General features: G+C 54.6%; 5 protein-coding genes across 5 annotated transcripts; all 5 read right to left on the bottom strand.

Annotated features, from left to right (window-relative positions):
• Positions 1-55: 55 nt before the first annotated feature.
• DQ04_05431040 (hypothetical protein) lies at positions 56-2,365 on the bottom strand (the record flags this gene model as incomplete). The annotated part of the gene is made up of 1 exon (XM_009314182.1): positions 56-2,365. The coding sequence occupies one exon, from the start codon at positions 2,363-2,365 to the stop codon at positions 56-58; it is 2,310 nt and encodes a 769-aa protein (XP_009312457.1).
• Positions 2,366-3,088: 723 nt separating this feature from the next.
• Positions 3,089-4,966, bottom strand: DQ04_05431030 (protein farnesyltransferase; the record flags this gene model as incomplete). Its single annotated transcript, XM_009314181.1, has 1 exon — positions 3,089-4,966. The coding sequence occupies one exon, from the start codon at positions 4,964-4,966 to the stop codon at positions 3,089-3,091; it is 1,878 nt and encodes a 625-aa protein (XP_009312456.1).
• Positions 4,967-5,246: 280 nt separating this feature from the next.
• On the bottom strand, positions 5,247-6,176 carry DQ04_05431020 (hypothetical protein; the record flags this gene model as incomplete). The annotated part of the gene is made up of 1 exon (XM_009314180.1): positions 5,247-6,176. The coding sequence occupies one exon, from the start codon at positions 6,174-6,176 to the stop codon at positions 5,247-5,249; it is 930 nt and encodes a 309-aa protein (XP_009312455.1).
• Positions 6,177-6,377: 201 nt separating this feature from the next.
• DQ04_05431010 (tartrate-resistant acid phosphatase type 5 precursor) lies at positions 6,378-7,793 on the bottom strand (the record flags this gene model as incomplete). Its single annotated transcript, XM_009314179.1, has 1 exon — positions 6,378-7,793. One exon carries the CDS (start codon positions 7,791-7,793, stop codon positions 6,378-6,380), a length of 1,416 nt encoding a protein of 471 aa, XP_009312454.1.
• Positions 7,794-8,408: 615 nt separating this feature from the next.
• On the bottom strand, positions 8,409-11,234 carry DQ04_05431000 (hypothetical protein; the record flags this gene model as incomplete). Its single annotated transcript, XM_009314178.1, has 1 exon — positions 8,409-11,234. The coding sequence occupies one exon, from the start codon at positions 11,232-11,234 to the stop codon at positions 8,409-8,411; it is 2,826 nt and encodes a 941-aa protein (XP_009312453.1).
• Positions 11,235-11,755: the final 521 nt, after the last annotated feature.

Below are 11,755 nucleotides of genomic sequence, written 5' to 3'. Positions count from 1 at the left end.
GGAAAAAAGTTGAGGCAGCGCAAATGCCATGTTCGGTGTCCGGCGCGGCTGCGTCTCACACTTTTTCCTCCGCAATGAGCTGGCGCACCGCTATAGGCATTCCGGTGGGGGGCCCGACTGCCTTCAGTTTCGCCAGGGCCCGTTCGAGCTCCTCAAAGGGGTCGTCACTTACCGCGGAGAGGACGCTCTTCAAATACCCAAGGTCCGTCGCCAGCTGCTCGACCGCCGCCGCCGCCTTTTTGGGTGCGTCAGGCTGGCCGCTGGGGAAATAAATTGTTATGTTGCCCACCTTGCTCTCGATAAAGTCGGCCACCGCGGCGCGCACAATGTCGTCCAGCCAGGGCTCCGCTACCTCTTCCAACAATTCCTCAATGCCGTCGAGGCGGGCGTCGTCGTCCCCGCGCAGCGCCTCCAGCGCGAGTGGGATCTCAACAATGGCCTCGCCGAGTGCCCGAACGAGTTCGCTTGGTGCGATTTGGGCCGGGGTATACGGCACTGGCGGTGAAACTGCCGCGCGGCCAACGTCCTCAGACCGCTTTGATCCCCAAAACGCCTGTGTGTCGTACCCCTCCGCTTTGGCAATGACGGGCTCAATTATGCTACGCTTCAGCGCCTGTTGGCACTCCGCGGCGCATGTGTCGAGCGCATCCGTGAGCGGTGCCCAGAACTGGGTGCGTAGCTGGTTTTCCACGGCATCCGCCACGCTCGGGTACAGCCGCTGGAGCTCAGGCGAGGCGAGGTAGTCGGTGATCGCCTTCTGCGAGTTTAGCAGCAGCTGCCGCACCACCGTGCGCGCCGCAGAAAGACGTTCGAGCAGCCCTCCCTGCGGCATACGCGGTGCCGGCCGGAGGTGAGAAATGGCCTCAAGTATGGATTCCCGCCACTTCCCAACGCACATAGGGAGTGTCTTATCAGGAAAGAAGCGCACAATACTTTTTACCGCATCCAAAACGACATCCATCACCGCTCGAAAGCGTTCGGGGAACATAATGCAATTGGGGTCTTTTACAAGGGCTTCAACGCGGCAAGCCTCACGCTGCACGAACGAATCCAACGTCTTTGTTTGACTAAACAGTTGCATTATATCCGATAGGACATAGGCGGAAATCTGTTTCGCAATCTTCTCCCGCAGAGACGCATAGTGGCTACTGCTGGTAGTAGTGTCGCAGCCTGTTTCATCCCAGACCTTGAGCTGCCGCACCGCGTCGCAACACGCGACCAACTCCTGGTTGTGTTCCACCCGGTCTAGCACAGGCCCCAGCGCCTCCGCAATGCCGCCGCTCACCTCCCCCACCATCAACTGCAGCACCTTCATCGTGCGCGCCTCCGCCTCGTGTGGCTTCCACGTTCTGAGCGCCTCAAGGCAGCTGAGGTCGTCGGCCTCCATCATACGCAGTAGGTAATCCAGCTGGCCTGCGAGGGCGTAGCCAATGGAGGGCATCAGCTGCCCTTTTAGCACTTCAGCAGCTCGGGCAGGGGACATCGCGTTAGATGCCATGTCGCCACCTCGCAGGAGCTGTACCACCCGCTCCTTCTCACTCGCCATGCTTTCCACCGCGTATTGATGCAGAACAGCATCGGCACGGCCAATGGTATCAAGCACCTTCAGCAGCTGTGCCGCACGCTCCACTTCACGCCGCCGCAGCTTCTCCATGCACTCCACCTCAACGGTGTGCTGCACGACCTGTTCATACCGTTCAACGGTCTCCAACTGCTTCTCACCGAAAGTCACCTCTAACTTCTGGAGGTCCGCGAGATTACGGCGAACCTGGCTAATGGCCTCTGCCACAGCATCCATGTTAACTTCCGCCGGGGTGATGCGCAGCTGCTGCATGACATCGTCAAGTTGCTTCATGCTGGTGTCCACTTGCGAGGCCTTTCGAAGCATATCAGCACATCTAGTGAGTTTTTCCTGTGTCTTCTTAAAAGCGTTCAACTGCGCTACATACGGCTTCGCAGCAGTCTCCACCGCTGGCTGCACAACCTCTTGCATCGTCTGCAGCTGCTGCTGCAACTGCTGGGCTTCAGTAGCCATGCGGCCAACCTCCAGCCCTGTCCGCGGCAACCGTACGAGCGCCTGCGTGATGGTATCCTCTACCGAACCCGCCACTTCCTGTGAGTATCCCTGCAGCCGGTTAAGGAGCTTCGTGACGCGCGCCTCCACCTCTGCGTCGCTCTCTTCTGCTTCACCCTCTGGCGGCGCGAGTTCATGTAGTGAGGCATTGATCCAACGCTTGATGTCGACATGCTCGCTGGCGAGCTGCTCGAGCCGAATCTCCTTTGTTCCTCGAATAGGAGTGGCTCGTTCAGCAGCAGCGTTTCCAGATCCACTGTCCAACGACGGCGAGCCCACAATGCCATTCATAGTGACTCTTTGTTCGAATAATCAACAGCACTAAATAAACAGAACCTAATAGACTAAATAAAAACAAAGCAATCAGAAAAACAAAATGGAGCAAGTTCTTCAGAGGTATACATATACATATCAAGGGGAAAAAACGAAAAAAAAAAAAACGACCAAACGCAGGATAGGTGACGGAATTTTGCCTCAGTGGGAGCCACGCTCTTCGCCAATGGACGGTGCGAATAACACCACCCGCCGTTGTCGCTCTCAGGCTTCAAATATATGTCTGATGCTGTCGTCTCTATTACCTCTGTTCTTCTGATATACCGAAGAGGGACAGGAGCCACACAATCAGAGAACTACATACAAGATGTCTATTCTTCTCTGAACTGCCGAATCCATTCAGTGGGCTAGCCCCCCACCCCCAATTCAGCACCGTTGCTCTCCCAACCCACCATTGGCTTACGAAAGGGCAACTTTTGGGTCTCCCACACCCCCCAGACCCCGCCGTGTGGCGGGAAATAGGGGGGCGCGGGTGCGACGGCAAAGCCAAAAATTCCACTGGACCCTTCTCGAAAGCTTCCAATTAGAGAGAACGATAATGAGAGAAAACCCTCTTTCTCCCCCCCCCACACACACACACACAGACACACAAAAATTAGTTAGACAACACTTGGACACACATTCTTTTCCGAAACCACTTATAGAAGAAACAAACACAAAAAAACAGGTCAGAAAACCATCCTAGCAAATGAAAGACTTCATTCCCCACACACGCAACGTGGCCAGCACGCGGCTGCGGTGAAGGTTGAAGATGGGATTCACCGGCTGCAGTCGCTCCTGGCTCTGGTGGTTGCCTGTGTCACTCTTGCACGCGAGCACAACACCGTAGCCGTTCCGCTCACCAGGAATGTAGCCGCGACGAAGTGCAGTGGCATACAAGAACTCACCGTCGACAGGGCCGTGCGGCATGTACTGCAAGTTCTGTGCAGAACTCATGCCAGAGAGGGCGTAGCACGTGTGGTAGGCATCGTTAGGGCACAACGGCTTGTCCATAAGCCCACCCTTCTCCGTATCCTGGCAACAGGAGAGTACATACAGCAGCAGGCGCCGCTGATTGAAGTAAAAGTCCCCAACCTCTACATCAAAAAATGACGGAGACATAGATGTCATTGGTGCTGTTGCTGCTGAGGAGGAAGAGGTGGAGTTAAGATATGCCTCCACGCGTGCTGTCCGCTGCTGTTGTACCTCCTCCGTCTTTTGCCATACCTCATCATCCGCTGGGCGTATGCTGCTCACATCGATGAGCTGTGCGTGGTCGAGCAGGAGGGTCTCGACCGCCGTCAGGCACCGCGGCCTGTTTGCCTGTGTGAAAAGCTGCGCGTAGACTTCTCCCACGCGCAGCAGTACGTGACTCGCCCCCACCCAGTGCGAGTAGCACGAGTCAACCAGTTTATTTGTCCGCCCATTAAAGCCTCCCTCAAACTTGAGCTGACGCACTGCCAACCACCGCCGTAGAGCGGTGTAGTTGCAAAGATGCGAGTGCCGCATAAGCACCAGTGCAGCCAGCCCACACTGNGTGTACGCTCCGTGTGCCTCTGATGCGCCTTGCCCACACGCAAAGCCGCCTTCATGCGTTTGGCACGACGCCACAAACGCCGCAGTCTGTGGTGTCAGGACGGTTTCGTCGCGTCCATCTGTGTAGGCCGTCACGTCACCGAGCTGCAGCAGCACCACCATCACCGCCACGCAGTACGACGCGCGAATGTCGGCCTCACCGCCAACATGCATGCGGAAACTTCCATCGTCGCAGCGCAGCGACAACAGCCAACGCTTAATGGCAGCACGTGGAAGGGCGCGGAGGTACGCTGGCCTCGCTAGAATGCAGAGCGAACACACCGCCGCGTACGATGCCGCCAGGTGCGGGATCTGCGCGCAACGCCCACCCGCAAAGCCCACCACACGCTCACCGTCGTCCTCGTCCGCGCCAGGCAACGGGCAGGGTCGCTGCTGCAACGTCACCGTTTTTTTTGTCCCATCACTCGCACTACTCATGTCTTCGTCATGGCTATTACCGTTATTATTTCGGCTATTGTCGTTGTTTTGCTTCTTCCTCTGACTACTGCCATTGTCCACCTCCTGCAGACACGCGAGGAGAAATTCACCCAATGCATCCGGCGAGACATACTCGTACAGCTCATCGGTGATGTCGAGGACATCTNCCTGCAGACACGCGAGGAGAAATTCACCCAATGCATCCGGCGAGACATACTCGTACAGCTCATCGGTGATGTCGAGGACATCTGCGGCCTGCAGCGTCCAATACGCGAGCCACGGCTGCGCACTGTAGAGGCCTTGCGTCGACTCTGCCAAGCACAAAAGGCGGCTGTGCACGTAACTCTCGTGCAGCGCCCTGTGCAGGTGGGCCCCACCACTATCGCCATCCATCACTCCCTCCTCGCTCTTTATCTTCTCCTCCACATTAACATTATCGTGTTGGGCGTCCGGGTGTGTGCCCCAGAGTGCGTTCACCTGCGGGTGGTACTTGCGCAGAAACCGCAGCAGACTCAGCTCCACCTCTCGCTGATCTGACGTTGTCTGCGTCGGCGCGGGAAAAGCCATGTGTAAGAATCCCGTTCCAGAGCAGTCGCTGGTGCGGTATATTATTTATAACTGTGTTTTGATGCCTTTTGCTTGTATCTCCACCTTCCAACCAGCGTTTCCTCTAGAATGACGGAATAGACAGACAATGAAAAAGCGAATAGCGTGAGACAACACAACCGAAGAAACATACAATAATAATAATAATAATAATAATAATAAAGCAGATCGAACTGGGCGTCCCATTCGAAGGGCATTACTCTCCCACTTTACAAGGCAAAGTAAAAACTATCCTATCACTCTACGATGGCCCGGAGGCGGGTGGCTTCACCGCGAGCTCCTGTTCATGCCACTCCTTCCCTTGCTGCTGCTGCTGCTGCTGCTGCTGCACGTTGGAGGAAGACGGCCAGTACGAGGACACATGCGAGGAGGCAATCGTGACATCTGTTCCGCCCCACCGGACTTCGCGTCCCCTTCCATCCACCACATCGTCGAACTCCCGACCTAATTCCCTATGATTTCTACTGTCCACTTGCTGCTCCTGCTGCTCTTGCTGTGGAGCCGCTGCAGCCATCGTGCGCCGTACGAGTTCCGATCGCTCCTTTTCCTGGCTGCGGTCTCGGAGACAGCGGCAGACGAGGATGCCACACAAAAGAATCATGACGAACATCACAAAGAAGATACCAATAACCGTCTTTACCACGCTGTTCGCCATCACCACCCGCACAAAGGTGAGATGCTCCTCATCCGGTACGTAGAGAGCGGGGTCTGTGCCCTGCGTGAAGGGGCCAGCCGCCGCCCCCAGCGAAGAGTAGTCGAGTTTTCCCACTTCAGGCGAATTCTCGACCGCCACGCCGTACCGCACGAGTGTGTGGCTTGCCGTCGTTGTGATCGTCCCGCCAAAGCGGCAGTAGGAGTCCTCATTCACAGTGAGGTTGTCCCAGTTGCAGTACTCCAGCAGCTCTAGCTGTGATGCATCTTCAAACACCTCACTCGGCAGAGTGCCGAGAATTTCCAGCATTTTGCTGAGGAACGTATCGACCGAGAAGTCCGTCATCGGGCCTGTAAATATAAGCACATAGAGTTGCGGGATGATGTTTGACACCATCTTATCGTTATCAAGTTCCAGGGCGTACACTGCTGCCGTTGAACACCACCCCAGCAGCAAAAGAAGCAACAAGAGCGAACCCCACGCGGAGCGAGAGCGTCTTCTCATTTCTTTCCCTGACATTCACCCTACTCTAATATATGGGACAGTATTACTTGGCCATACACATGGAAAACAAAAAGGGGGGAAATGCGTGGATGCTTTTGGACCCACAATGAACAGGTAACGAGACACCCACCAGTCTAAAATCCTCATATGCATCAGTTGCCCTTCGTATGCCATTTTTCACAAAGGGGGTAGATATAAAACCACGCACAATACCGATCAGGCACACCGTCGATTCCGCATACGGTTGCGCCGCCGCACCGATATAAAAAGAGCCACCAACAACATCGGCGGCAAGAGAATAACCCACATAGAGACGTCCCTCGTTTCCCCGCGGGCAACGCCGCCTGCCTCCAGCCGCACCAGGCAATCTTGCAGGGGTGCACCGTCCTCGGAGTCCCAGGACGCGAAACGGAAGAGCTCCTTCCCAGACGTACCCATCACACTATGTGTGAATCGGTCCCCTTTTTTGCAGTGCAGCATGAGGCCGTACTCCACGGAGTGAAAGATGCTCTCTTTCTGAGCCCAGCTCTTGTACTTCAGTGTGTAGTGCAGCCCAAGTCCCGCACCGCCGCCGCTATTTGCGTAATACTGAAATCCCTTCTTCGATACCTGCAAGTAGTGGTTGTCGGCGTTGATGTAAAGCGATGCACACGACTTGGCCATCAACGGGATCAACCATGACTGTAGCCACTCATAGTTCATGTGTGGTCCATTCGCCAGTACCGGGTAGTGCCCCACCACAACTTTGTACGGCACCGCCGCAAACTCATGCAGGAGCCAATCCTCCACCACCCGCTTCTGCCTTCCACCGTCCCAGCAGTCGCCCACGCGCTCGCTGCAGCGATGCAGCAAAACGGTATCAATCACGACAACGACCATGTCCAAACTCACCTTCACCGCGTAGTAGGGGTACGGCATGTACCAGCGCCCAGAAACAGGTGCCTCTGGCGGAGAGTGGTGCGCCCACACTTCCGAATACGTTGCCTGATCCCTCACGGCGTACGTGTATTGCACCTGCGCCGACCAGTTGCCATAATAGTCATGGTTCCCAAGCGCCACAAGCCACGGCACACGCCGCACCCCCCCGCTTTGATTCCTGCCGCGGTAGAAGTCTTCAAAAGTGGTATAGAAACGATCATGCTGAACGTTCTTCACCCCATGCCGGTAAAAGTTATCTCCAGCAGCCACCACAAAGCGGATGCGTTCATCTCGCTTCGCCGGGTCTTGCTCAGCGGTCTCTATGAGCTCTGCTATAAGCGCTGCGACCTCACGCTGCTTCTCCGACTGCGGAGGCTTCCCACCCCAACAGCCATGCGAGATAAAACAAAAGTCCTTGCTTGCGCTATTTCCCGTGCTCTCACCGTCCACTGCTGTCGCTCCCCCCAGTCTTNAACAGCCATGCGAGATAAAACAAAAGTCCTTGCTTGCGCTATTTCCCGTGCTCTCACCGTCCACTGCTGTCGCTCCCCCCAGTCTTGCCATTTTCGGATTGTACGGCGCAAACAAAAGCTCTGCGAGAGGAATATTAGGCACCGCACCATCTACGGCAACTCCAAGGGAAATAAAAATAAAGCCCACAACAGAAACAATGCAATGAATCGTTAAACGCTGTCTATCATCACCTGATGTCATAACGCTGCGGACTGATAGTCAAATGAAATCAAGACAAAACAAAGCGGTTAAGAACTCTGGCGAAGCGCCTGACACTTGATGTATTTCAATGCAGCTTTTATCTTCTGCCTTTAAATATGATTGCGTGCAACTTTTCTCCTTTAATCCTAATGTAATGACTCCTCCGAAACCCGCACTACCTTCGCCTGCTAAGAAATAAAAAAAGGAACAATACAAGAGGAACCAAAGATACCATTGCGTGCACGGACGATTGTGCAAATACGAAGGCCGTTGTATTGCAGTACATCTCTAGGCCCCGGGGTGTGCTCACACTCCTGCTTCTTTATACAACAACAAAAAATGGGCTTTTCAGTAGCCGTGTGTCTGTGTGGCAGTTAAAGTCGCAGAAACGTACATATTCACAGATACGCCACGTCACATCACATCAGATACACACCTTAAAAGTGTCTCCCCCCCCTCTATTATTAACATTCGGCTCACAGAACGGACAATGAGCAACCCCAGTCGATGAATTACTTATAACAAAGTATTTACTTGAAACCTACAGGAAAAAAAAAACACACACCCACAACAACAAACAACGAGACATCAACAGAAGAATGGAGGAGAGATGTATTAGGCCCCCACTTCGCCATCTTTCTTTCTATCCCTCGTAACTTTCATCTTATGCTGAGGACGACGACTTCGCTCAAAGCGGTTCACATATAACATTATCCGCAGCGATTTCTCCAACTCGGAACAGAACAGATCGATTCCCACTAGTAAAGCGATACTCATATTCATGTCATGATTGATAGTGAACTCCTCCGGGCGAAGCATGAAACTCACATTGCGCGGCGCCGTGAGCTCATGACGTCCTGCCGCATGTTCGTCATCGTCTTCGGTCTCGTTGCTGTTGCCGTACGGTGGCTTCGTTATCTCCACATCCGGCGGGAAGAATGCTGCATCATCGCCAGCAGCCTGTTGCTGCCGCCCTCTTGTGTTGCCTTGGCGGAGTTGATTAGCTTTCCACCGAATTGCAGCCAAAATATTGCTGTAAGTCTCATTGAAGGCATCCCTGAGCTCACAGTTCACTTCCAGCAGGGCCGAGAAGTGATCCATTGCACCGTCTAATGCCCACTTGGTCGGCTGCTGCACCGCATCTACAAAGTCCTGCATGACGTAACGACTCTGTCGGTCGATGTTCCGCACCAGCGGCTTTATAGTCTCCAGAGCCTGGTGGAATTCCTCCTCAATGGGACTCACACGCTCCCGATGGATGCACAAAAGGCCCATCAGAATTATATCCAATGACGCAGTAATACGACGCAGCACCGGTGCGAACTCCTCCTGCTCGTGCACGGGGTACGGCATACCGCGAATGGTCGGTTCCGCAGCCACCGTCCGGATCTGCAGCGGCACCTGCTGCACGGTGGCCCACAAGCTACCACGGCGTTTCTGGACCTCGAGGAGGTATTCCATTACCCCGGTTCCCGGCGTGTCAAGTGGAGCCGACACGAGATGCATCAGATCACAAAAACTGTCTGAAAGACCCTTCATTGCACCAACCTCCGTGTTGTGCAGCACCTTAATGGGATCAACGGGGAATACGAACACAACTATGGCGTAGTACGTCATCACGGAGAAGCAGTTCGCTACCAGACGGGACAACGCTGTCAACGGCAAGCCAACAACATGCATTGACGTAGGAATCATCATTGCACAGTAAATGCCGCAGTGCAAGTAGGCTGGGAACGCGCGCAAAAATAATGATGCAAAAACGCCCGCAAGCCCCATGGCATACTTCTGCACCTCTGTGTTGTGGTGCATCTGCCCCACAAACGCAATAGATGTGGCGAACACGAGGCCAGCCACCCGCTGCACGCCACTCATCAATGACTCGCCAGCGGTTGGGAGGCCCACACCCATGAGGATCGCCATCCCAAAGTAATAGACGTTTTCAGTGTCGATGTAGAGTGTGTACGCACACGCCACAGTGTAGCCACAGGCGAGCTTTAACGCATCCTTCACTAGCCGAACATCACGCGGTGTGGCCAGTGTGAGACGCTTCGGCAGTTCACTCCAGAAGTCGTTCCAATGGTCCAGGAAGAAGAACTCGAAAACGCGGCGCAAACTCGACTTGTACCGCTTGCGATCAAAGTTTCGCATGAGCTCGGCATACTTGAGCAGCTCCTCACTCAGCAGCACCATCATGAGATGGAAAAACACGAAGTGGATGTACCGCACAGGGTCCATGGGAACACGGCTGGATGTCATCGTGTCGAAGTGCAGCGAGTCGATGGCGGCCTGCAGGTGTGACGTGGCCGTCTGAAGATCATCGAACCGCACTGTTTCCACCACCTCATGTGGGCTCAAGACGCTTCCCAGGTTCTTCAGTGTGGTTTCTAGGGCGCCCAGATAATCATTCAGAGGACCTTCCAGACGCACCCGAGACGCATCTACAGCAGAACTCATGCCGTTTTTTACCCCCTCCCCTTGGGGCCGTGGCGTCTTTCCTGAATTCAGTGCACGGGCCGCGTACGCCATGGCGTGCAACATGGGCATTAGTTTTCGCAGCACCTCAAGACGTTCCCTCCGCAGCTGCAACCGCAGTGACGACACCCACGGCTCATACATAACAAAGAACAGCTGACCAGGGACAGTGACGAACGTATTATGCAGCGGCTCTGTGTTCAGCATTCGAAGTGCTGCCGCAATCTCAATGGGGTCCTGTGCCCAGCAGGCTTTGGCGGCGTTGCGCACCATCTCACCCACGTACACCCACGACTTGGCCATCGCTTCATCAGCCCGGCTAGTCATCGTGAAGGGTGGCAGAACCACCTGCACCAGGGCGAATGCAGAAGCAAAAAGCATGTCGCGAGCCACTAGGAGGGGGAGGAAGGGATTATTCGCAGAGTTCATCCGCTCCACCTCCATAATAAGCGTTGTCATTAGTATGGCGAAGCGCCGGCAACGCAGGTCCCCGAAAAGTGCTACAAAAAAGCAGCCAAAAAACATAGCGGACCACCACGCAGAAGGGTACGCCAAAGTGTTGAAGATCCGCATCAGCATCCCCCACGTCATTCCCCAGACAACCGTTTGAAGGGTGGTAATCAGCGAGGCAATCTGCTCACCCACCGTCACCTGCGAGAAGACAATGCCATACAAGCCTAGGACAATGTACATTGGGAAGATGTTTTGGAACCTGTCTGAGATGATCATCAAAGGAAGAACCACAACCATTGTGATGCGCAGCGATAGAAGTGCGGAAATACGAAAATTGGGTGACATGACGATATACCAATACGATGCGAGGCTAATCGTGTCATCCGTGATGTCCTCTCGTACCTGAAGCTTCGACATCTCTGGCGCTGTATCAGGCTCATTCGCCCAATACTTCTTCCCACCGCCCTGCTGCGACAAACGGTTCTCCGCTATGCGGCGCCAGTCTATGTCTTCCATCTCCTTCCCGCCCCCCACCGCTTCCCTCCCCCTTTTTTTGTGTATGTGTGTGTGTGCTCTGAAACACCCTTGGTGAAACAATATCGTGGAATTCTTTTCTGTTTACGAGTGCGCAGAGACAACGGAATGAGATGGAGTAGCAGCCGAAGTGAGCAATTCCAAAGAGTCCACAGACAGATCAGTGCAAATTAACAAAAAATAAAGAACACAAGCATAGGAGGATGGGGCTGGAGATGAGGCGGCGCGGGATGCTACTACTGGGAGGCCAGCCACCTCCCATGGTGGCCATACTCCTCCCACTCCTTATGGAGTCTTGCTTCCAGCTCTTGCCACGCCCGCTCCTGCGTCAGCGCGACTTGTTTGCGCTCCACCCTCTCTACACTCGTGCATATATGGATGGCGATATCATTGTTACTGTCGATTCTGACCAGCTTTCCTTGTTGCTGCTGCCGCGACGGCGGTGTTGAGGGGGCCGGTGAGGCCGCCACCGAGTGATTCCTCTGGTGCTCAGTGACGCCCCC

The sequence above is a fragment of the Trypanosoma grayi genome (assembly GCF_000691245.1).
Source record: "Trypanosoma grayi strain ANR4 Tgr_543_V1, whole genome shotgun sequence".
Lineage (NCBI taxonomy): Eukaryota > Euglenozoa > Kinetoplastea > Trypanosomatida > Trypanosomatidae > Trypanosoma > Trypanosoma grayi.
This window is presented reverse-complemented; position numbering and strand designations above follow the sequence as displayed.